The sequence below is a fragment of the Vitis vinifera genome, chromosome 19, assembly GCF_030704535.1.
Source record: "Vitis vinifera cultivar Pinot Noir 40024 chromosome 19, ASM3070453v1".
Lineage (NCBI taxonomy): Eukaryota > Viridiplantae > Streptophyta > Magnoliopsida > Vitales > Vitaceae > Vitis > Vitis vinifera.
The window spans coordinates 26,821,964-26,847,719 of NC_081823.1; the positions used below are offsets into that span (position 1 = coordinate 26,821,964).

Genomic DNA, 25,756 nt, shown 5'->3' on the forward strand with positions numbered 1-25,756 from the left:
GGATTTGAACCCCAAACCAAGAGGTTTGGGGTTCACCCGCGTTGCGATGCGATATATCGGGGAAAATCGCCGATTTATCGCTAAAATCGCCACTTAGGCTAACTTGCCCTTTAATATATAATATGCAATAATTTTATATATACTTAAACTCATTATATAAAGAAAATATTAAAAGAATATTTTAAAGAGCAAATTAATTATAATTATTTTATAATTAAATGAAAAATCTTTTAATTAATTACCAAAAATATAAAAATTATATAATCTTCTTCATAATGTTTTTAATATAATTAATAATTAATTAAATATTAAAAAATTATATATATATATCATAATTTATTTTATATTGTTTAACACAATTGAATTACATGAATCATATTTTAATACTAATATATATTTTAAAATTAGACATATTATAATTAAATATCATAATATTAGGTGTAATTTAATAATAAATGTACACTTATAAAATTCATATTTTTATCGATGCATACGATATTATTATCAAATATGATAAATCATGTTATACATATATCAAAATTTTCAATAAAATAACTTTAAAATGTTTATTATACTTCTAATTATATTATTATGATATTTTCCTTATATTTTCATGAGTTTTTAACAATTTTAAGCTTACCAATATATCCGTAAAATCGAAGTACCGATATATCCATGATTACCGATATTTTCATCCTTGCTTGTGAGGACCGCATTTATCTAAAAACCCACAAAAGTCCATGGCTAAACTCAAAAGGGCCTTTGGACTCCGGATTTAGAGATCTCCATGGTACTTGTGAATTTTCTATCATGACCTGTAAAGGAATATTCGTTTTTATAGAGATTATACACAGCTAGATAATAGGTTACAATCTATAATTTCATTTCATAATTACTTTCTGAAATGTACAAATGACACAAGACCAAACCACTCAAAGGGTAAAAGAAGGCTAAAACAAAAAAAGTCAAATACACAATAAGCCACACCTATTAATTTACACACACAAACATATTCACATGGAAGGAGGAGAGGTGCTCAACATATTGGTTTCTGATCACGCTTTGCAACACACGAAGCGACCAAGTCCTTTAGGAGCATGAGCTTCATCATCCCCAGAAATCTCAACCATGTTTTTCTGTGAATGCTTCATCAGAGCCTCATCTTTAGGCACTGTAACAATGAGTACCCCATCATGCATTGAAGCTTTTATCTCCTCAACCTTGGCATCTTCTGGAAGCCTGAACTGCCTGGAGAAACTGCCACAGCTCCTCTCTCTGCAGTGCCACTTTTCACCCTTCTCTTCTGGCTCTTCTTCTCTGCACCCACTAATGTGGAGCACCCTCCCTTGATGAACCTCCAGTTTCACCTCATTCTTTGTGAGACCTGGGAGATCCACCTGGAAGATGTGGGCTTGGGGAGTCTCTTTCCAGTCCATATGGACATACCCAGATGATGCAATCCCCAAGTTTTCAAAGAGGGATGAGAGCATGGACATTTTGGCTCTTTGGGGCTGTGTCTTGACTCTTGAACTCTTTGATATTCCTAGTGAATGATCGGCTCGAGTGTGTTAATGGATGTGGGTGGTGATAGATGGGTATTTATAGTTGGGCGAAACGGGGAGGAGTATGAGGGGAGTGGGTTCTTGAAAATTCTGGACTCGTGTTGTCTTTGCTGGTGCTCTTGAAAAGTAGGAGACCCTTGAGAAGAGTCCAGAATGATCCTGGAATAATTGTGCTGTGAAAAGAATCCAAGAAGTGGCCTCATTGTCCACCTCATGGGACCCAATCCATTTGCCGTATTGTCACCACAAAATTAATCGATCCTTCTCTTTGAAATTTGAATAATGTTGAGACAAGTAAATCAAGCAAAGACACAAAATAATGAAGTAACTAGTAAATCAAGCTTACCTTCAATTAAAAAATGAGATAAATTTGATGCTGGTTATAAATATCGATTTTTGTGAATATATCAATAATTTTATTTTATAAATATATTAAGATATATAAAAAAATATCAATATATATTTTGATATCAATGGAGTAAAAATTAATTAAATGATACACCGAATAGGTTTTGCGTTTTTCAACCTTTATAACATTCATGTTTTGATTCGTGATTTTCAACCTTTGAGAATAGATTGCAATTGAAATATTTGATTTATAATGGTCTTTGGAAAAAATGATATTAGATAGGCTTCATCTTCCTTTAGGGTAAGGTAGGTCTTGAAGTGTAGCTCATTCATTGGAAATGATGGACTAGTTTTTCTTTTACTTCTTTTGTTTTTAGATTTTAAGTAATAAACGTATTGTAATTTTGATTTTTCTCAAAATGAATTATATGCTATTTTTTTTTCTTTTTTTGTTTTTTGTGTTTCGATTGCTATTCATACTAATAATCGAGATATTGCATTGGTTTACGATGGGAGAGTTATGGGAGGAATCAAGTGTTGGTATTGTTCTAATTTTCTAATTTTTTTACTAAATTTTTGGGTAATTTTTTTATCCAATTTAAGTGGATTTTTACTCATGAATTGAAAGAGATACTTTTAATTGCCCTTTTTTATATATATATAATGTGGTACCATTGTTGGTTGTTTGGAAGCTCTTAAATTTCAAAATTACTTCTTGAGATTCACTCATCGCGTTTTTTTTCTTTTACCAATTTTATGCGCGGGATTGATTAAGTAGGTTAGATATGTCCAAATTCATTCAAAATAAATTTATAAAATTACAGGTTTATTAAGGAGCAAATTTTGTTGTCTTCTTGATTTTTGGAGATCATTTGTTTAGTGAGAAAAATGAAAATTTTAATTTAAAAATAAAAATATAAAGAGAAGACTATAAAAGTTATTATGCTTTTGAATTTTTAACTATTTGATTGGATGATTAGGCCACTATTTTTCTCAAGGAGTTTTGTTTGAGTGAACTAGGATTGGACCTATGTTATAATTGTTAATCTAACGTCATAAAATTTATCATATATCTATATATATAGATTATTACTTGTTTTATTTTATTTTATTTGAAATTATTTCAATATTTTTATGAATTTCAATTAACTTCTTTTTTATCCGATTTTTTTTTTTTCAAATTTTCCTTGGATATTTTTTTATCTTTTATAGAAACCAAATCTTAGTATGTTGGTAGTGTTATAGAAACCAAATCTAACTCAAACTTAAAATCAACCCAAACTTGAAAAAATGCAATTTCAAAATTACTGCTTGAAATTTACTCATTGTTTTGTGTGTGTGTGTTTTTTTTAACCAATGTGTGAGATTGATTAAGTAGGTTAGATATGTCCAAATTCATTCAAAATAATTTTATAAAATTATAGGCTCATTAAAGAGCAAATTTTGCGATCTTCATGATTTTTGGAGATCATTTGTTCTATGAGAAAAATAGAAAATTTAATTTTTAAAAAATAAAAATAAAGAGAAGACTACAAAAGTTATATATATATATATATATTATTTGTTTTATTATTATTATTATTGAAATTATTTTAATATTTCTATGAATTTTGATTAATTTCTTTTCTATTGATATTTTTTTTCAATTTTTCCTTTGATATTTTTTATCTTTTATAGAAACCAAACCTAACTCAAACTTAAAATCAACCCAAACTCAAAATGCACTCGATCCTAAAACCCTACCTTATTTTTATTTAATAATTAATTTATTATCTATCAGTCACTATATTTTGTTTTTGAGAATAACAGTGTATGCTTTTCACTCTATTTATGTGAAACCTGAAAAAATCATTCGAAACTGAATTGGGCCTTGTTTTTGCGTCCACTTGGGCCGGGCTTTGTCTGTTCACGGAGATTGGCCTGTGCTTTCCGCTTGCAGGGGCAGAACTGTGTCGTTGCATATCAAATCTTCCATTGCCGTCGATCAAGCCATCCACCACCCTCGCTGCCGCCGGTGAACGTTTTCTGTTTTCTTTGTGAGTCAATTAGGGGATTTTTTTGGTGATTGAAAATTGTGCTTTTCTTGATTTTTGCCGCAACCCAACAGTGGGCAAACCCAAAAGTGGTACAACCATTTCATGGTTTTTGAAAAATTTAAATGTCTGTTAATAAGTTATGGATTTATTCAAATTTTGTTTTCATATTTTCTCAGCAACCAAACGAGATTGAAACAATGTTGAGAAAATTATTTTAATCAATTCTTATAATTTGAGTTTGAAAGCGAGTTTTGGTGGTTCTTGATGTAGAGTTTTTCCGTTTCTGTCGCGATGGGGATAGATGCTGAAGAAGAGATTGAAATTGAAGAAAACGAAGAGATTGAAGAAGAGGAAGAGGAAGAAGAAGAGGTTGAAGAAGATGGGGTGTACACTTTGAGATTTGAAGATGGCATGAACCCCTTGGATTTTACCGAAAACGATGCTTCTGGACTCCAACCTTATGAGCAATTTGAGCGTCTAGAATACGAAGCTTTGGCTGAGAAAAAGAGAAAAGCACTTTCACAATGCCAATTGTGAGTTCCTTTCTTCAAATTTCTTAGTTGTTGCAGAAGACAAGTTGGTTCTGTTTAAATTTTAATGAATGAAAAATGATAAAAAGAAACTTTTATAAATAGTACTTTGTTCTTGACTTCTGGTTGATTGGGTTAGAGGCCTGACCCAATTTCAACCTTCTTATGGTTAGTTTAGCTGAACTGAGATTATCATACTTGACCTATTTTTGAAAAAGTGGAACTCCAAACAGTTCTGGGGGGTTCCAGGTTACCCAAGTAGTTCTTAGGGTTGCTTGATCTATTTATGAAAAAGTGGAACTCCAGACAGTTCTGGAGGGGTTCCAGGTTCCCCGATTCCCCGATTCCCCGAGTAGCTCTTAGGGTTGCTAGGAATTGCTACTACTACCACTACTGCTGTTATTATTATTATTATTATTATTATTATTATTATTGTTATTAGTATTATTATTATTATTATTGGTATTAGTATTAGTATTATTACTACTATTATTATTATTATTATTTGGGACTCATTTCTTTTCAATTTTCTTTGGCAGTGAAGGGTTGGCAAAGAAGGCCAGGCATGAAGATGATTCTCAGGCAATATTTGATGAAATAATGGAAACAATGAACCATCGCCGTCGAAGAAAGTCAAGGAAGGTATGCTATTTTCTGATGATTGATTTTGGACTTGTACTCCATTTAACAAAGCTTGAGAAGAAAAAACACCTAATTGTACAGCTCTTGGTATAGCTTTAGAGGTGATTCACTATTGCTAAAATTGAACATGGGCTTTTGTGTAAGCCTGATGTGCAACATTGCTTCTTTCTTTTATTTTCTTTCTATATACTGTCTAATGGGTGTGATGATGAATACAAGCCAAGTGCAATTAAGGAAAACAAAGGGAAATTTAAAGGAAAAGAAATGAAAAATAACTTACAAGTGAACTATGTATTTTTAGGTCTCTTGATTAGATCCTCTTAAAGAATAAAGAGCCTACCTCCCCAAAGTACTTCAATGTGCTAAGAAGCATGGTGCTCAAGTTGCAAGCAACTTAACCACGAATAAGGGATGACCTTTTTTTAGAAAGTTGCTTCTATCAGGAAATATGGTATACCTTTGGAAGGTTTCAGCTAAATTTGTTGGAACTCATATAGAGTTGGACCTTCTTAGGTAAATGGACCCTTTTCACAAATGTACCGGATGATGAGGCAAATTGTCTCCTTGGGTTCTCTAGATAAGCAACTACATAGCAAAGTGGAGAATTTAAAAGATGTCACAGCTGTCTAGCATGGTATAATGAAGAATGTTTGTTATTCTCTACCTAAGGCTTGACCATTGATGGATCACAAATTGTTGCATTCGTGTGATTGCCATTTCTGAATAAAATGTTCCCAAAAACGGTTCTAGTTCTTAATGCAATGTTGAAAGAGTTGGAACTATGATGGAACTTCTGATTTAAAAAAAAAAAAAGTGATTTTGCAATATAGGAATGCAGGACGGTATTTGATACAGCCCTAGTTTCTGGACTTAGGTGCTACCTTCATTGTTGACTATGACGCTTTATTTAGGACTTTTGATAACACACTATCATAATCACTGAAATTTCCATTTTTGTTGAAAATGGGGCTGGAAAATTTAGTTGCACTTTGCTAATTTATTGCTGAAAGATGAATGGGCTTTTGTGATTATCAACAGCTATTCAAAATCACAAATTTCCCCTTAATCGTTGAAGAGCTCCTTTGCTAGAAGTCTATCATTACGAGTTAGAATATAAATAGTGGGAGGACCAATACCTTTTTAATTGATTTTATAGATTGGGTGAGATTTGGTTGAGGGAGGGAGTAGTTTTTTGTATGACCCAACTTGTTTTGGAACTTCCTTTGTCCATTACTCAAAACAGACTACAAAACAGAGGTTTCTTCAAAATCAAAGAGAATGAGTGCACCTCCGAGGAGGGATAGTGATGTAGGACAACCCTAGGATGGTTGCCTACAGTCAAGTAGATGGACTAGGGTTTTTATTTTTAAGGTGTAAAGAGAGGAACAATGAATAAAGTTTATGGTAAAGAAATAAAAAATAAATAAAAAAATAGAGAGAAAGAAAATACGATGAATAAAAGATGGAAACCTTGTGTATTTCAAAGTGCTATTTTAGCACTTTTTGTTTATAATACACGCTTGCTTTACTCATAAAAAAAAATGGAAACCTTAGAATCTCACTAAGGCCTTCTAGAAGTCACTTATAAAAAAAATAAAAAATAAAAATCTAAGGCCTTCTAGAAGTCTTACCTAGAAGAAAATCAATGAAGTCTTACCATTAAGGATTGCAACACTTGCAAAAAAAAAAAAAAAAAAACATAATGTTATTAACATCAATAAATTCATTGCCTTGATTTACATCAATTAGCCTTATTTATAGGTTTCTCTAAGAAATTCAAAGTCTACTCGGATTCTAATAATCTATTATGACTCTAGTTCTTATTATAACATCCAAAGTCTAGGATTCTAATAACCTAATATAACTCTAATTCTAATCATATTATAACCTAACTAGCTAATTCTAATTTTACTCTAACAAATATTAATCCTAATTTAATTCCAATTAATATTAATCCTTTTTTAAGTTTATTTATGTCTTCTCTTTCCTCCTTTAATAAACTTTAAGAAACTTTCCCCCATCAACTACCTCGTGCTTGAAAAAACTCGGATTCAATGAGTTAGATGCTTCATGCAATTCATAGAGATCAGGGTTAAGCTTTTGAAAATCTATTGTTGCAATCCATGTATTTCAGAGTGTGGTTTGTCTTGCCATTTCACCAAAAAAAATTTGTATCCACCTTGTTGAGTAGACACAAGTTGATCGTTAAGAACATACTCAATCTCAAGATGTGGGCTAAGATTAGGTGGCAATTGAAGATCCAATTCTTCACTTGCCTCATTTTGATGACCATGGTAGACAAACTAATCTTCCATATTAAATATTGGACTAAAATGCAATTTTGAAGGAAGCTTTAATGAATATGCATTCTCACCCAACCACTTTAGTACCAAAAATGGAACCATTTTCTTAGCTTGAAGCTCTTGATATGTGCTCGAATGAAATTTTTCTAGACGCAAATGAACCCTTATTAGATCACCTTCTTGAAACTAAATATATCTTCTACCTGCTCTTGTTGCCTTTCCATTATTCTCATTGTTGATTTTGATTTTTTCTCGGATCTTTTCAAATTGATGCATGGTAAGCACCTTTTTTGGTTGTGCCTCCTATGACTTTTTAATTGGTGAAACTTCTTTCAATGGATGAAGGACCTTCTTACACCCCTTGTATATGAAGAGCATATGTATTTTCGTAATCGTTATGTTGAACTCTTCTATAAAAAAGCCAAGGTCTTCCAAGTAAAATATGACTTATTTTTATTCGTAAGACCTCACACCATACAGACTCTTCAAAGTCCTTACCAAAAAGGAAAGTGACCAAGCAGCAAAAACTTATCGGAATAGAGGTGTTATTAACCCATGTTATTCAGAATGGATTTGGATGTCTCTCTGTTTTAAGGTTTAGCTTCTCAACAAACTCTTGCGAAATTATGTTCAAACTGCTACTTCCATCAATGATCACGGTGCATAACCTTCCTCGGCAATAAATACATGTCTAGAAAATGTTATTAAGTCGCCGATCTTCTTCTCCTTTTACCTTTGGAATAGCTAATAAAGGTCGCACTACAAGACTATATCCTTCTGTCATACCATCATAGTAATCACATTCTTCACTAAGTTCATCCTCATTGTGGGTCTCTTCTTCCTTTGGGTAACTCTCCAATTCAGATTCTGGTTCTTCAACACAAAAGTGTAAACCTTTGCTTGAGCACACAACAACATAATGACCATGCCCACCACACTTAAAAGCATAAGGGAGTCACGTCTACTTTTCTATCTCCAATATTATTGAAGTTTTACCCTTATTATCATCTTTATTAGCCACATTTGAAGTTTGTTGATTGTTACCCCCACTACTCGCATGATTAGAAGTTCTGAAGCTTGATGTACTTAAAGATTTGCATGTTGTCCGATTGGAGAAAGTGCTCCCAATTTGTGAACTTAGATGTCTGGAAACTCGAAACTTGAGGTCTTCTTCTATTTTGAGGGTGTTAGCTAAGGGTTCTCCTAATCGCGTTTTGATGATAATAAACCATGGTTAAGTTGCTAATTGGTTTAAATTATAAACAATTTCAGGTATTAGTTTGGAAATTCATCAAAGAACCCAATGGATGCAAGATCAAGACAATTAGAAGACCTTTAATCATAAGAAACATATGTAAGATGAATGCATGGGTACATTTAGGTTTTTCATATCTTTTCATGCATCTTTAAAAACTCAGTTTATGCATTAAAGTTACATTTCCATCAAAACTCGAGTTTTATGAAATGAACCTTAAGCAAATCGTTTCAAAATTGACATATTAATTTACCTAAAGACTTTGCCTAAGTGTAGAAGAGAAAATAACAAAAAAAGATAGGTTTTCAGGCAAAAAATGGTGAACCGGTTGATACACTGGCCAATCGGCTCAACCAGCTAAGATATTGGTCGACTAGTTACACCTTCCCGGTTGAGGTCCGATTGAGAGATGCAAAAAATCTTCTCTCTCTTCCAATAGCCTTGCATTCTCGATCGAAGGATATGCCTTCCCGATCGAGGTCCGGTCAAGGATCGGTCGAGGCCTAACGATCACCTACCATGCATTTATTGCCCAATGGCTAGTCAACATGTTGACCCCTAGCTCGACCGATTGAGACTGCTTTTTGGCATTTATGACTCTAGAGGCTAGAAACTTATAAATTGAGAGCTCCACTTCATTTATGAGTAAGAGAACACCTGCATTTATTTGTTTACCTAATTGTTCTTGCCTCAAAGCCCTCATTCTTTCCTTAGTGCATTAAATCTCCATTTGCATATTCCTTAGTGCACCTTTGTGATTTTTCCTAGCATTTAAGTTGTATTTGAGCTAGGTTGAGAGATTTTAACTTGTTATTTGAGTTTTAGAAGCTTCAAGTGAGTAGAGATTTGAAGAGATTGTGTAAGAGCCCATTGGAGTTGAAATTCAAGTATAAAGGTGTTAGAAGCTTGGTTGAAGCTTCAAGTATAGTGGAACCCTTACTCGATTAAGAGCTTGAGGAGAGTGAACGTAGGCAAAGGGTACCGAACCACTATAAAATCTGAGTTTGCTTCTTCTAACCCTATCTCTTTATTTTTGTGCTTCCTTTGCTTGAATTTGTTATGTTTGAAAAATGATTTTTAAAACCCAATTAACCCCACTCTTAGGTGTTTTCCCTATTAAGATTAGCCTTTGTTTTCTCAAAGGGCTAGTTGATAAACATCATCTACGGTATAAGTGTGTATAGCTATCATCTCGTTGAATCTCCATTTGAAGTCCAGCTTTATAACGGGCTGCAAGTTGAGCATCACTTTCCTACACTTGATTTTGAATGCTCAATTCATGAAATTCTTTTGTATATTCTTCAACGGACTTGGTACCTTGTTTAAGGGAAAACAATTTTGTGTACATGAGTTGTTCATGATCAGTTAGGAGAAAGTGCTCCTTCATCTTCAACTTTATCTCGTCTTATGTGTCTATAGGTGGTTGGCTAATTCTATGAAGTTGATTCTCAATATTATGCCACCATAAATGTGCTGCTCCTTTCAACTTTGCCTTTAAAAAGCAAACTTTTCTATTTTCGGATATTGCATACCAATCAAAGTAATGTTCCATCAACATAATCCAATGAAGAAAAGTTGTTGGATTTAACTTCCCATAATATTTAGCAATTTTAAGGCGTACCTTTTTTGTCACATCATCATCTTGCTTAAAGAGTTTGCCTTTTCTTGGATTCCTCATGATAAAATTGCATTGTTTTTCATGTGATCTACTTGGTGATTGTCTAAATTGATGGCTTGCAGTTTCATCTTCATTTGATTGTTTTTCTTGACTTTTTTTTTAATGACTTCATGATCTCGTCAAGTTTACTATTTTGTTGTATTATAGCATCTTGATGGAATTGTTATGTGGCTGAAATTTCCTCTAAGCGTGTTGTAGCGACATCTTGATTGTTAGAAGCATTTTTGGAACTCATGCTTGCATAAGTTGCTCCACTCCTTAATCACATATGCCTTCAAGCCAAAAACTTTCGCTCTAATACCAAAACTGATGTAGGACAACCCTAAGATGGTTGCCTACACTCAAATGGGTGGGCTAGGGTTTTTATTTTTGGGTGTAAAGAGAGGAACAAGGAATGAAGTGGTAGAGAAAAATAAAATTAAAAAAATAGAGAGAAAGAAGATACAACGAATAAAAGATGGAAATCTTAGAATCTCATTAAGGTTTTCTAAGATTCTCACCTAAAAGAAAATCAATGAAGTCTCACCATTGAGGATTGCAACACTTGTAATAATATTATATATATATATATATATATATAATATTATTAACATCAATCAATTCATTACTTTGATTTACATCAATTAGCCTTTATTCATAGGCTTCTCTAAGAAATCCAAAGTCTACTAGGATTCTAATAATTTATTATGACTTTAATTCTTATTATAACATCCAAGGTCTATTAGGATTCTAATAACCCAATAAGACTCTAATTCTAATTGTATCATAACCTAACTAGTCAATTCTAATTTAACTCCAACAAATACTAATCCTAATTTCATTCCAATTAATATTAATCCTATTTAAAGTTTATTTATGTCTTTCCTTTCCTCCTTGAATGGACTTTAAAAGACTTTCCCTCATTAGGTAGCCTCAGCCCCAACCCACCCCCCTCCTTTTAAATGTCAAGCCTTAGTAGCCCACCTCTTCATTGAAGGAAAATCAAGAACAGGATAAAATTCTTGTCTTGGTACATTGAAGAAGAATGTGATCAATTAATTTTTCTTGGATATGTTTGTTGATTTTGATTGATTTATCTTTTTATTTTCAACTTCTTAGTGGATAATTAAACAGAAAAAAGAGAGAGTTTGCTTGAAAATCAACTTTTATAACAATATTTAAGGGTAATGAAAAAAAAGACAGGGATAAAGGAGAAAAGAAGGGGAGTTTTTTACCCAAGTTTTATTTGCTTTTGATTGATTTTTTTTTTTTTTTTCCTTTTATTATGTCGTATCCAAGTATTCATACCTGTAATTGGAATCCTTTTTAGCCGAATACTTAAATCCTAAAATTTGTAGGTGTGAAGAATAAGACAACTAGACACAACCACACTCAACACCCGCACTCCATCCCATGCAACATTGTTTGTACCCTGCAGTAAATCTAACCCCCCTTCTAATACTGTAGGTTGTCAGGAAGCACTTAATGCCATTTTTTGATTGCTGGTTAACACTCATATACATATATTTTGTTTATTAATATATTTTCTATTTAATCTATGCCACTTATTATTCTGTTCATGTTTTTTATGAAGCGTAAGAAATCAGGTAGACGAAAGGGATTGAAGAATAAACTTAGCCCTGAAGTCACAAGAAAGCTGGGTGAAGCTAATCTTCATTATGCTCATGGTCGTTATGAAGAGGTAATATGCTCAATCAATCACCATTTATATTTTTAGTACCAGAAAATTGGTTGGTTTAGCATGGGCTTCATTTATTTATTTATTTTTCTTTTTAACATTCAATCACTTAATGTGGTTATTCTTGGTTGATACCAATATAAGTTCTTGATGGACATGGTGTGATGTGCTGGCTGATCCATTCTAATTGAGCCATACTTTGGTTTGCCTCTTAGCTTTCATAGTTTTTCCTCTCCCTGCCTGTCACTTTTCTTTTTCTCACTACTGTTGTGATACAATTTTTCAGCTTGAAAAATGATGCTGCTGATGGGTGTGTACTTACCTTTATACTATAGTCCAGCTGCTCACCCCCTTTCATGTCTCTGCTTCATGTGATCTTTGAACGTTTTCTTGAGTTCTCAATCCCACCATTTAGGTGATCCAACTGAAAAGGAACACGTAGATCTTTGAGGACAAGCAAGGATCAGTGGAACAGAATTTGATTAGAAATCATTAGAGATTAGTATACTCTACTTTGATCAGGTTTTGTATGTGTATGAGGACCCCTCATCCTTCTCTTTTTATTATATCAATAAAATTTATCTTCGTTTCTGATAAAATAAAAAAATAAAATAAAAATAAATAAATCATTAGAGATTAAAGGATAGACATAATGGGTGTCTAAATTGTTTTAGGATGAGGTTGGGATAGGAATTGAATCTATTTAGCTTTACAGGAAGGTACTTTTATGCTTATTAGGCATGGGAACTAGGAATCACATTATGGAAGGGGATTTTTTTGTTATTTTCTCTTGGGCATCAATAGGGAGTAGAGACCCTTGGGGGCTTGATTATCGTATGAGGATTCTTGGGTTAGAGGCCCAGGTTGACCAATTATGAGCTTGATGGTTTTGATAAGAGGGATTTAGGACTTTGAGGAATTTGTTGGGGACTATTTCCTCACTTGATGTGATGTGAAGGTGATAGTTTTGTTGGTTGTTTTGTTGTTTTTCTGAGAAAGTATACCTTCCATTCATTTTAGGCAAGGATCATATGATGCACCACACGGAGCTTTTGTTAAGACAGTTTTTTTGTGATTGTTCTCAGGGTTAATGGAAACATCTTGAAATTTTCTTGTATGATGAGAATTTTATAGGCTTATTGCTGTAACACAACTACCATTTTTATCTATGAATTATGATGGTTACTTTCCTCATTTCTTTTGGTTAAAATTGCATTTTATCTTAGCTGCATCATGATTATCTTTATGAGCCATGGATGGATTTTAAAAGTAGCTTAAGATCCAACTTGTAAATCCTCTATTGTTGGGAGTTAGTTTCTGTTGCATTGCAGGTTGTGTAGTCCGATTCACAAGTTCAATCTTAGATTCTATCTTGAAATGGTTTTGCTGACTGTGCTCATTTATTTTGACTTTAGGCTATACTTGTTTTGAAAGAAGTGGTTCGGTTGGCTCCAAATTTACCTGATGCATATCACACATTTGGACTTGTCTATAATGCATTTGGAGATAAAAAAAGGGCCTTGAACTTCTACATGCTTGCTGCACATTTGACACCAAAAGATTCATCCCTCTGGAAACTGCTTGTTACCTGGTCCATGTAAGCTTTTTTCTGCAAAATTGTGGATGTCATCATTTCAGGTGTATATTCTCATGAAGTAGAACGCTTTCCGTTATACTTGTGGTTGTACTGAATTATAAAACTGATATATACAAAGTAATTATTTGCTTCTATAGAGATAGATTAAAAGATGCCTAACAGAGAGGTAGAGGGTGGTGAAGAACCTTGCATTTTCTATTCCGTCCCCAAGCAATCTAGAAAATAAAATAAAATAAAAACTTAACTTCATATTATCCGTTGACACTTTGAACATAACTTCTGAGGATTGGTCAAGTACCCAAGGTTTTCAAAAATCCTATTGTTGCCATCCCTCCAAATGGACCAGAACAACCACTAAAGAATTCATCCTCCACACCTTAGATGCCTTGTCTCCTAAAAACTGCTGTGCCTTATAAACAGATCTTTCTCTGATTGTGGAAGTACCTTACAAAACCCAATTGAAAAGAACAAAAGACACCACGTCATGAGCCTCTTTTTAATGGATGAAATTGTGGTTTGCCACTTTCTCCTCCCATTTGCACAAGTTGCACTATTACCCAAGGATTAATCTCTCCTCATCCGCTTATTAGTTGTCAAAATTTTCTTTAGCACTACTTCCTAAACACAATAAACGAAAAGACAACTTTTGAAGGAGCCTTTGAAGCCCATGTATTTTTCTTGGAAATATGACAACCCCAATGAGAGATGACGGTTTACGGAATAATTTAACAAAGAATATGCTTATTCATAGGACATTTCCACACCAACCTGTCTAAAGGTGCCTAAGCCACTTCTGACCAAAGCCTATCCTATCCAACATTGGATGAAGGAAATCCCAATTGGTTGGATTATGGGCTTTCTCTATATCTAGGTTGCAAGCCACTCCTATGAAAGCTTTCTTAGCCCCAATTAGTAGAAAACCTCTCCCCAAATCTCTTTTCCACTTGAAACTTGTGAATTTTAGATGAGGGATCCTTTCTCTTTCCCTCGCAACCTTGAAGGATTCCCTTCAGACCTTTTTTTTTTTTTTTTTTTTTGATAGGAAATGACAAAAGGATATATTGATAGAAAAAAAGAGTACAAGAGAAGGATGAGGAATCCTCCCACCAAAGAAAATTAAACTACAAGAATACAAAAACAAGAAAATACACAGTAAAAACAAACAAACTCTCTAGATTAGACCAACCCTTTGGAATTGCACACCGCTAACCAGTCAAGTTGTAACACATTAAGGGGAGTCCCCTTAAAAACCTTGGAACAGAAAGCCCAAAGAGAAGCAAGGAAATGAATAGAATCCCAAAAATACTCTGAATTCCTTACTTTATCCTCAAAAATCCTCACATTTCTTTCTCACCACACCACCCAAATTAAAGCGATGCTCGCAGCTTGCCACAAAACTATCCCTCTCTTAGATAAACCAAAACCATTATAATTGATGGACAACATGTCGAAGATGCTCCTCGGGGGAACCCAATCCATCTTGGCTAACTAAAATAATCTGTGCCACAACCCCATCATCAAAGAGCAATGTAGGAAAAGATGATCTGTTGATTCTCCATGCTTCATGCACATATTACAAATATCAGGACTAAGAGCTTTGTAGGGTCTTCTCAATTGTAGCAAGTCATTAGTATTTACCTTCTTGTGTGCCACTAACCAGACAAAGGACTTGAGAATTCCAAATGAACTTAGTAGGAAAAGCTGGAAGAGAACTAGAAAATTAGGATAAGGCTAGAAAGAAAGATTTGACTGAAAAAATCCCTGAAGAAGATAAAGGTCAGGATCTCGCATCTGAAACCGAAGGTGATAGATGCAAACCATCAAGTGACCGCATGAGGTCTTCTAAATCTTCTATCTCAGAATCGGAAAGGTTATGGCGGAAATTAAAGTTCCAAGAGAAAGGACGAGTAGAACCGAGAATTGAAGAAATAAGAATATTTTTATCCGAGACTACTCTAAATAATCCTGGATATTGGGATCCTAAAGGTTGGTCCCCCACCACAAATCTTCCCAGAACCGAATTCTTTCCTCATCTCCTACCACGAACCGAGTAAACTAGGAAAACTCCTGAAAGACTTGTGGAATAGCCTTCCAAGGACAACGATGTGACCATCTGACTATATTGTTAGCATCCCAACCATTAGAGAGTGATCCATAAATGCTTAAAATGACTTGATGCCATAGAACTGAACCCTCTCTAGGGTACCTCCAGAACCATTTCCCTAAGAGAGCGAGATTCCTTAGAGAAATCTTCCCAAATCCCAAACCCCCTTTTGCCTTCGGATTACACACTACATCCCAACTAATTAGATGATCTCTTTTACCTTCCCAATCCCTTACCATAAAAAATCCCTTTGCAATCTCTCAATTTTTTCAGTCACTGAAGCGGGTATCTTAAACAAGGAAAGGAAGTAACAAGGCATGTGGGTGAGGCAAGATTGGATAAGAGTTATCCTTCCTCCAAAAGATAAATAAGCCTTTTGCTACCCATCTAATCTTCTTGAGATCCTCTCGATCACTGGATCCCAAAAGCCACAAGCCTTGGGATTCCCTCCCAAAGGAAGACCCAGATAGAGTGTAGGCCAACCAGAAGCCTTGTAATCAAGCAACTCAACCAACCTAGAAAGATGATTCTGATCAAGATTGATGCCATAATTTTCCCTTCAGACCTATGATTACTGAGAACTTTTGTTGAAGATAGTGTATAAGCATGTCAACAATTTTTTGAATTTCATCACACATGTCTATCAATTTTTTAGTACATATCTATTCTCGTCAGTGCCTACTATACTGTTGGATGAAAATTAGATTAATTAACTGAAATTTTGGATCAATTTCTTAAATGCAGAGAGCAAGGAAATACTGGTCAAGCTAGGTACTGCCTTTCAAAAGCAATAACAGCAGATCCTGAAGATATATCACTCAGGTTCCATCGTGCCTCACTCTATGTTGAGCTTGGAGAGTATCAGAAAGCTGCTGAGTCATATGAACAAATATCACAACTCTTTCCTGAGAATGTTGAAGCACCAAAGACAGGGGCAAAGGTGTTACCTTTATGTTTGCTGTGAAGTGGACTTATGTTTTGATGTGTGCTAAATTAATTCAGTATAGCATAGGTTCTTTCCTATCATTTTTGGCTTACAAGGAAAAGTGATTTTTTGCCTGCCTTTTCAGCTTTACAAAAAATGTGGTCAGGTTGAACGTTCTGTCAGCATTCTGGAGGACTATATTAAAGATCATCCAACTAAAGCTGATTTAAGCATTGTTGATATGCTAGCTGCTGTATGCATGGAAAATAATGTGCATGATAGAGCTCTTCAGCACATTGAGCATGCACAATTGCTTTACTGTTCTGGGAAAGACTTGCCACTGCATCTAACAATCAAAGCAGGAATTTGCCACATTCATCTTGGAAATATTGAAAAGGCAGAGGTTGTTACATCTTTATTATAACAGCATTGATTTCTTATATTGATTTAAATCCACATATGCTGATTCATTTCCGTCCTGCTATGTGTTTTTTTGCATGACAAAATCTTCTAAGTCTGTTTGAATGTGCACGTCAATCTCAACCACAACCCCCCCCCCCCCAAACACACACACACCCAAAATCTAGAAATGTTGAGAACGTGAATCAGGCATATTTTTGTAAAAAAAAACAACAAAGAAAAGAAAAAGAAAAAGAAAAATAAGGCAAACTTGCTTTGTTACAATTCCGTAAAGGGATGATGAGTTGATAAGAAGCAAAGATTATTCAAATAACCTAAAGGAACCATGAAGACAGATGAGATATTCATATCTTGAAAAAACTTAAGAAAGAGGAGTGAAAAAATTTGTAGTTTAGTAAATCCAAAATAAAAACTAAGTAGCCAGCATACAAGTATAATTTGAACATGTAAAAGCCCTACTCAAAGAGGACTTGCTGGTTTTCTATGGTATATTTTGTGTGTATGGACTGCAATCTCTTGGTGCTTTAGTGTTTATTTGTATTTGCAATTAAAAAGCAATGGTTCTATCACGTTTCATTGTTCTTTTATTAGATTGTTCAAAAAAATTATATTCTAGTACTTTGTACCTTGGTATTAAGTATTAATGAAGACGTTATGGACACTTTTACTTTTCATGTGGGATTTAAACTAGTTTTACCTGTTACTGAAGATTTTCTAATGTTTTCTAGGCTCTCTTCAGTGTTTTGCAACGGGAAACATGTGATCATGCTGGCTTAATTTCTGAAGTTGCAGACTCATTTATGAGTCTTGAGCTTTATGATTTTGCATTGAAGTATTATCTGATGTTGGAGGGAAATGTTGGACGTGACAATGTAAGGGAAACTATTATATGTTTATTCTTCAGTTTGTTGAACAGTACAATATGATGCATCACAAAACAAAAATTCACATTTCTGTTTGATTTTTTGGATGCTTTATTTCTTATTGTCGGTTGAGACTTGAATGAGGTATACCTGTTGTAGTTGTTCATTTAAACATGTTGTACATGTCATACATTGAGATCGGTAATAATTTGTTGGCAGTATAATAGGATTCTATCTTTATTTTTCGATGTTCTAGTACTTACAATTCTGCACTATATAGGTTGCATTTTATCAGAGGACTTGATTGTTGATGGGTTATCTGAATATCTGTTTTAACAGTTGAAAAAAATGTCTATGCAACTTTCTGAATGTTTGTACTGTGCATACATGTATGTATGGTTAGGTAGGATACAGAAATGACACTCCCTATAGATAATGTTTGACTCCAATTATAAGAATTATTGCTGGTGCGCGTTTTTCACTTTTATGAAGTTCTATTTGACTGTTGACAAACTTTGTCATTGTAGTGGAGTTGCATATTTTGGAAGGATTCTCATCCTTCTTGATTTTTTGATTAATAACAAAAATCTAATGTGTTTCAGATTAAAAAAAAAAAAAACTTTGTCCCTGCAGTTATTGTTTTGTCTTTCTCTCTCTCATTCCCTTATCTGCTCTTTTGCTCTTTCTATATGGATCCAAGGGGTGTTTATAATATTCCCAATACTTTGAGTTTCACATAGTTCTGTATGTAGTTTCTTTTCTGAAAGCACTGAACGCCTATTATCTTGGATATATGATCTTGTAAATCACGACATTTTACCTATTTGCTTCTTTGGCCATTTAGCAATGCTTCTTTCCATTTCTTTTCACCAATTGTACAACTTCATTGGATCAGAGAAGAAAACATGAAGGTGAGAAGGTTTTCCATCCAAAGTACAAACAGGCCTGATTTGTGGAGAAAAAATAAAATGCCCCTGATAGGGACAAATGATGTAAACCCAAACAACTAGAACACCTAGGAAGTTAGAAATGCCCAAAGGTGAATGCCTATTTAGTCCCTTTCTTGGCCAAGAAGTGCACTTCTCTGTTTCCAGTTTTATCAATTCAAAGGAAGGACACTTGCACACAGTCAGTCCTATCAATGATCTGCCTGACAATGTGATAAAATCTCTTGAAAATTTTCCCTTAAATTTTCCCCATTCACTAAACTGAATCTTCCTGAATCATCATCTGCCTGATCCAAAATCTTCCATGTTGGTGTCACAACTCATAACTTGATTAGGAAGCTATGACTCTCCTCCTTTTTGGATTTTGTTGGGGTTACTACGATTGAATGACCTGCCCTTTCCAACCACAGCTGAATATCTTGGTTTTTTCTTTGTATTAGGGGGTGTAGGATGTTTGTTGTTGGGAGCCAGCTTTTCTCCAGGCTTCATTTTATTTTTATTATATTCTTGCTTTCAAAGGATTTCTCATCCTTTTGACTACTTTTTGTTACCTAATATAATATTATTAGTTTTTCATTTAAAGAAGGTTGCTTGTTAGTTTGAAACAAAGACCAGCCCCATAGAAATAATTCTGTAGGCCTGCCTCTCATCCCCATCAAGGAAGTCTTTGATTTATTGGTCAGGATTAAGTGAGGGACTAAGGCACTGAGTGAATAAGTGGAAAGCCAAACGGATGTGGCTCATAGCTGGGATGGTAGGCATGATTATTTAAAATTGAAAAGAAGATGTGTTCTTGGCTCTGAATGATGAGAGGAATCTGTGGCTGACCATATGTGAGATCTGACCTCCTAAGGACAAGATAGATATATTAAGCTTGCCATAGAGTCTCTTCTTGTGAGAAGCCTAACAGTGATTTGGATGGTATGATGGGAAGGAAACGCAAGGACACAAGTGGTGGGCTTCAAAGGAGATATGACATCTAATCTGTTTCTATTCATCTTTTTGGGCCTCTACCACTAAAGCTTTCAAGGGCACTCCTTTAAAATTATTCAGCTTGATTGGATTTCGATATGTATATCATAAGGGTTATATTAACATAAAAGAGATGTGCTTCTGATTTTGAGATCCTCGATGTAAGAGATGAAAGGGGGGCAGTGCTGGATTGGGGTAGAGTTCAAATCCTTCACAATCTCAGTAGAGGTTGTCAACGAGAGGGTGGACGGTAGAGTTCTGGAAAGAGACTGGTTTCTTTATTTGGATCAAGTTTGGGTAGAAGAGTCTTTCCCTTTTGCTGGAGGATGTGGAGGCGTGCTGCTTTGGGAAAGGGGAGAAGTCTTTTCGGAATGTCTGGAAGGAGGGGGGCAGGTGGTAGAAGATGGAACATCGTAGCAATGGAGCAGGATGGTTTTCCGGTGCTCAGTTTGCTCTATGAAGAAGTGGTTCACTGTGGTGATCTCCAAAGGTAGGGGGTTTCTGGGGGGATGGACAACTTTCACCAACAAGCTGCAAAGCCTAGGGGTGACTCCGCCATCGTCAGGCTCCAATCCTTGTCCAAAGGGTTTTGTTGGGGATGGTACCATGGTAGCACCATCCAATGGGAAATCTTTTGCAGAGATTTTGAGAAAGCCCAACATTGAAGTAAGCAACGCTGTTTGGCTGGAGTTAGGGGAAGAGGAAATTGGCAACAAGATCAAGGTTATGAAGAGATGTTTGGTGGGGAGATGGGGATAGACTTCAAACTATATTCTGAATATAAAGGTGCTTAAGAGATGGGTTATGTATGGTTAGAACTTGAAAATGGACTTACAGGTGGTTGAGTTGGGGGGAGACCTTCTTTTGTTTGATATTGAATCAGCTGCTGAGGCAGAGATGGTTCTTCAGTAGGGGGTGAGGAGTTATGAGCAGAAGGATTGTTGTTGATAAAGTGGAGCCCAGATGTTGGTTGTGTTAGGGTTGGTAATCGTGTAAATTAAGTTTGGGTGAGAGTAGTTGGATGACTGGTGCACTTTTGGGATAGGAATTTTTTTAAATTGCTGGGGACTCTTGTAGAGGCTTTATGGCAGTAGATGAAGATACTACAGAACAGCAAAATTTTTGGTGGGCAAGTGAAGTTGTAAAAACCAATGGGAGAAAGATGCCTGGATCAGTGCAGGTGGTAGTGGGATGCTGGAAAATTTCCATTCAATTACGGTGGGACGTGCCACCATGGGTGCAGCCGGTAGTTCTGGTGGTGGGAGCAGAAAGCCGGAGGTTAGGGAAAGAGTAGTTGGTCATCTGGCTTCATCCTGAATGTGTCATGCATAATACTAAGATTTGCACTATCTTCTTTTTGATAAGCACATGAGAAATAATATTATAAATAAGAGGAGATAATATATGAAGGACTTGCCCTCAATCTACTTTGGTTGTTATGCATAATTATGTAAAGTACTACTTTTTTTGGTGGATAATTATGTAAAGTACTATAATCCATCAGCCAGTTAGGTTGCCTCACAAAGATGAAGAACCATTATCCAGGTCTATCTGCAAATAGTTTTCCAAGTACAACGGAAAGCAGTTGTTGCATTTATATTTGAAAGGGGGACTCCGTCATCTTGAAAATTCTTAGAAGAATGCATCCCCTCAAAGTCTATTAGTAGGGATATACATCTATTGCTTCTTATTCTCAATTTCTCATCCATCTTTGGATTTTTGTGATGATGAATCTATAAATGTGTCTTAGATTTAAGACTATCCAGTTTTAATTAGACTATCCGGGGGATTGGCGCCCTCCTTAATCCGGGCTACAGTGCGATACGTTGCAAAATTTGAATGTTGATGCTTTGGAGGTTCCATTCACAGAAGAGGAGGTGCATGGCACGCTGGTGGGCTGTAGTGGGGATAAAGCTCTAGGGCTTGATGGCTTTACAATGACATTCTAGCAGTTTGCTTGGGACTTTGTGAAGGAGGAGGTGATGAGCTTCTTCGGGGAGTTCTATGAACATAGTAAATTTGTCAAAAGGCTAAATACAACTTTTTCTGGTTTTAATCCCAAAAAAGGTGGGGGTTGAAGATTTGAGGGATTTCAGGCCCATAAGCTTAGTGGGAAGCCTGTACAAGTGGTTGGCTAAGGTTTTAGCCAATAAACTTAAAAAGGTGGTTGGAAAGGTGGTTTCTAAGGCTCAAGGGGCTTTTGTGGAGGGTAGACAAATTCTAGATGCAGTGTTAATAGCTAATGAAGCCATTGACTCGGTTCTGAAGAATAATGAAAATGGGATCATGTGCAAACTTAACATAGAGAAGGCATATGACAATGTGGATTGGTCTTTTCTTCTCACAGTTATGTAGAAGATGGGTTTTGGGGAGAAATGGATAGGGTGGATTAAGTGGTGCATATCTACTCCAAGTTTCTCTATGATGGTTAATGGAACGCCCGAGGGATTCTTTCAAAACTCAAGGGGATTGAGGCAAGGTGATCCTCTCTCACCTTATCTCTTTGTGATTGCGATGGAGGTCTTTAGCTCTTTTCTTAAAAGGGTTGTGGAGGGAGGTTTTATGTCAGGCTATAAGGTGAAGGATAGGAACGAAGAAGGGGTTCAAATTTCCCACTTGTTGTTTGCTGATGACACCTTGGTGTTTTGCCAAGCTACTCAAGATCAACTGACTTACCTAAGTTGGTTACTCATGTGGTTTGAGGCCGTATCGGGGTTGAGAATTAACTTGGAGAAGAGTGAACTCATCCCAGTAGGAAAGGTAGAGAATATTGATGATCTTGCCTTCCTTTGGGTGCTCCGTTTAAGTCAATATCAGTGTGGGATGGAGTGGAAGAGCGTTTCCGTAAAAGATTAGCTATGTGGAAGAGACAATACTTATAAGGAGGGAGAGCAACTCTAATCCGAAGTACTTTGTCAAATCTGCCTATTTACTTTATGTCCTTGTTGAGATTACCAAGTTCGGTTAGACGAAGACTAGAGCAAATTCAAAGGGACTTCCTTTGGGGTGGTGGCAACCTAGAGCGAAAACCACATTTAGTAAGATGGAAGGTGGTATGCTTAAGTAAAAAGAAAGGGGGATTAGGGGTCAAATGTCTTTCAATTCTCAATAAGGCTCTCTTCTCCAAATGGAATCGGCGATACGCAAATGAGAGAGGCTTTGTGGAATCAAGTGGTTAGAGGAAAATATGAGGAAGATAGAGGGGGTTGGTGCTCTTGGGAAGTGAGAAAGGCGCATGGCGTGGGGCTTTGGAAAGGAATAAGGATGGACTGGGAGTTGGTGGGCACACAGATTTCCTTTAGTGTTGGCAATGGAAGGAGGGTGAGATTTTGGAGGGATAGATGGTGTGGGGATTCCCCTCTATGTGAGTCTTTTCCTTCCCTTTTTGCTTTGTCTGCTGAAAAGGAAGCTTGGGTGGCGGATGTTTGGGATCCCTTGGCTAAGGGTGGTAGGGGGGGTTGGAACCTCTGCTTTTCAAGAGCCCTAAATGATTGGGAGGTGGAGGAGGCGGAAATCTTTTTGAAGCGTCTTCACGGGAAGAGAGTACTTGAAGATGTAGATGATATGGTGGTTTGGAACGAATCAAAGAGCGGCAATTTCTCGGCCAAGTCTCTATACCTTGCTCTAGAAGTGGACTGCCCTGTTTTGTTTCCATCTAGCTATATTTGGGATGTGTGGGTACAACCTAAAATTAGTTTCTTTGCGTGGGAGGCTGCATGGGGTAAGGCTTTAACCCTAGATCTTGTTCAGAAAAGAGGATGGTCCTTGGCAAACAGATGCTTTATGTGTCTTGAGAATGAGGAGACCATAGACCATTTGCTTCTTCATTGTTAAAAAACAAGGGCCTTATGGGAGTTACTTTTTACCTTGGTTGGGGTGTCTTGGGTGTTGCCCTCTTCAATTAGAGAGACTCTTCTTAGTTGGCATGGTTCATTTGTGGGCAAAAAGTGCAGGAAGGTGTGGAGAGCTGCTCCTCCTCATATATTTTGGACGGTTTGGAAGGCGAGGAATAGATTGACATTCAAGGATGATGAGTTGTCAATCCAGAGATTGAAATATTCCTTTATCCTCTCTCTTTGGTCTGAGGTTAAGATGTTTATAGTCGAATGTCCTCAATCTATGGTTAATTTTATTGATTGGTTGGGATCCTTTTAAGGCTGTTTTTTTGGGCTAGTTGGTTTTTGGGTCTCTTTCTTTTTCTTTCTCCTTTTTGGTGGTGGGTGTATAGGTTTGTATACCTTGCATAGGTTTGTATACCTTGAGTTGCTTTTCTGGCGTCTCTTTATAAATGAATTTTTCTTTACTTATCAAAAAAAAAAAAAAAATTTCAGAAAATCTTGACTTTTGTTTGCTTTTCAAATGCCTAATGCCTACTTTAAGATATGTATCTGTCAGTGGGGAACTTCTTTCAGCTTTCTCACTTTTGAATGTGTCATGTTTTCCTTACACATGTTTGGTTGATCATACTTCTTTTTCCTATTATTAAATTTTTTTCAGACATTGATTTATTGTGGATTTCTGACCTGTTGTTGCATTGAGACCTTCTACAGGGCTTTTTACACCTCAAAATTGCTCAATGTTACTTATCCTTGAAAGAGAGAGTTCAAGCAATTCCTTTCTTCTATAAAGGTAAGATGAACATCTCTTGAGATGAAAGATTTTGACGGAATTGGATTTAATATGAACAATCACAAAGTAAAAACTTGTAGGAAATCTAATAATTCTTTTTTCTTTTTTTCTTTTTTTTTGTTGATAGGTGAAAGCAATTTTATGAAAAAAAAAAAAAGTATACACAATGTATACAAGAAACCAAAAACAAAAAGGTGCGGACACACAGGAAATCTAATAATTCTTAGTGGCCTCGTATTGTTTCTTTGAACTAGAGTTCCATTAAATCTCAATAAAAATTTTCGGTTCATAAATCAATTAATTGGATTTCTATGCTTGGTCTGGATTGAACAAAGATTGGTAATCTCATGAACAATTTGGTTTCCCTAGAAAGCCAAATCCCATAAGGGGGAGTTGTGAGAGAAAGACTACATTTTAGAAATGGAAAACACTTTGATACATGATAGGCTATTTAGTCAGGGGTAAGTAGAATGAAAGGGTTGGTTACTCCCCCAATGATCTCCAAAGCCCCATTCTGTCATGGGGTAGGGCAGTCTATCTAGTTCAGAATCTTTCTCCAAAGCCTCCCCTGATTTGGATTTTAGCTGGCCATGGCCTTTGGTGTGCAAACTAAATTCAACCCTACTTGATGGTCATCATTCCCTTCCACAGTTCCTCAGAATAAAGGAATCTCTATGGACATTCTTTAACCTACTCTTCGTAGAAACTGTTTATGAGAATCTTAGAAATGGAAAAGTGATAATTGGAGCTATAAGCTTAGCCAAGATTGGATTAGGATGATTCTAACTCCTTTAAGAGAATAATTTTCTGCAGGTTCCTAGCTGACCGATGGATACCTATTTTATATCAAGGGTAGATTAGGTGCAATAAAGAGGATTTTGGTGTCATCTTAGTTAGCAAGCCTTGGATGTTGGAGAAAATTTAGTGGAATGTGAAGGAAGGGAAGGTTTTGGTGATGTGCACTACATTTAGGGGAAACCTTTTGTGTTGGCATTGCTCATTCATGAGCTTGGAGGACCACTCCCTTATGCTAGTTTTGGATCTTATGGATGAAAAGAAATTGGAGGTCATTTAATGACGTTGGATAGTCAAGCCCAGTAATAAAATCTTATTTTATATCTATTTTTGGGGAATGGGTTAAAGTGTACATAGAGGATCATGGCATGTCGATGATAGACTTTGTAGATTGGCTAAACTTCAAGTAAGGAGGGAGAGCACTTTTTTTTTTTGTTTTCTTCCCTTTCCTTGGTTAGCCTTTAGATATGCT

General features: G+C 35.7%; 2 protein-coding genes across 3 annotated transcripts in view; one reads left to right on the forward strand and one right to left on the reverse strand.

Moving 5' to 3' along the window:
• Positions 1-859: 859 nt before the first annotated feature.
• Positions 860-1,655, reverse strand: LOC100263791 (17.6 kDa class I heat shock protein 3-like). The gene has a single exon (XM_002267919.4). The coding sequence runs from the start codon at positions 1,494-1,496 to the stop codon at positions 1,056-1,058; it is 441 nt and encodes a 146-aa protein (XP_002267955.1). The 5' UTR covers positions 1,497-1,655; the 3' UTR covers positions 860-1,055.
• A 2,114-nt stretch (positions 1,656-3,769) lies between these two features.
• LOC100257006 (uncharacterized) overlaps positions 3,770-25,756 on the forward strand; it is a 48,075-nt gene continuing 26,088 nt past the window's right edge. Inside the window, exons 1-9 of one of the 2 annotated variants that reach the window (XM_019217361.2) lie at positions 3,770-3,946; positions 4,217-4,479; positions 5,016-5,118; positions 11,928-12,035; positions 13,448-13,629; positions 16,478-16,673; positions 16,804-17,061; positions 17,807-17,950; positions 24,411-24,489. In XM_019217361.2, coding sequence (XP_019072906.1) covers positions 4,238-4,479; positions 5,016-5,118; positions 11,928-12,035; positions 13,448-13,629; positions 16,478-16,673; positions 16,804-17,061; positions 17,807-17,950; positions 24,411-24,489 — 1,312 coding nt within the window. In that variant the 5' untranslated portion in view covers positions 3,770-3,946; positions 4,217-4,237. The remainder of the gene's footprint in view (positions 3,947-4,216; positions 4,480-5,015; positions 5,119-11,927; positions 12,036-13,447; positions 13,630-16,477; positions 16,674-16,803; positions 17,062-17,806; positions 17,951-24,410; positions 24,490-25,756) is intronic. The other variant, XM_010646783.3, reaches the window with a different exon arrangement.

Excerpts from the sequence above, each read along its gene's own strand:
- LOC100263791 (XM_002267919.4), bottom strand. The coding sequence starts at position 1,496 with ATGTCCATGCTCTCATCCCTCTTTGAAAACTTGGGGATTGCATCATCT.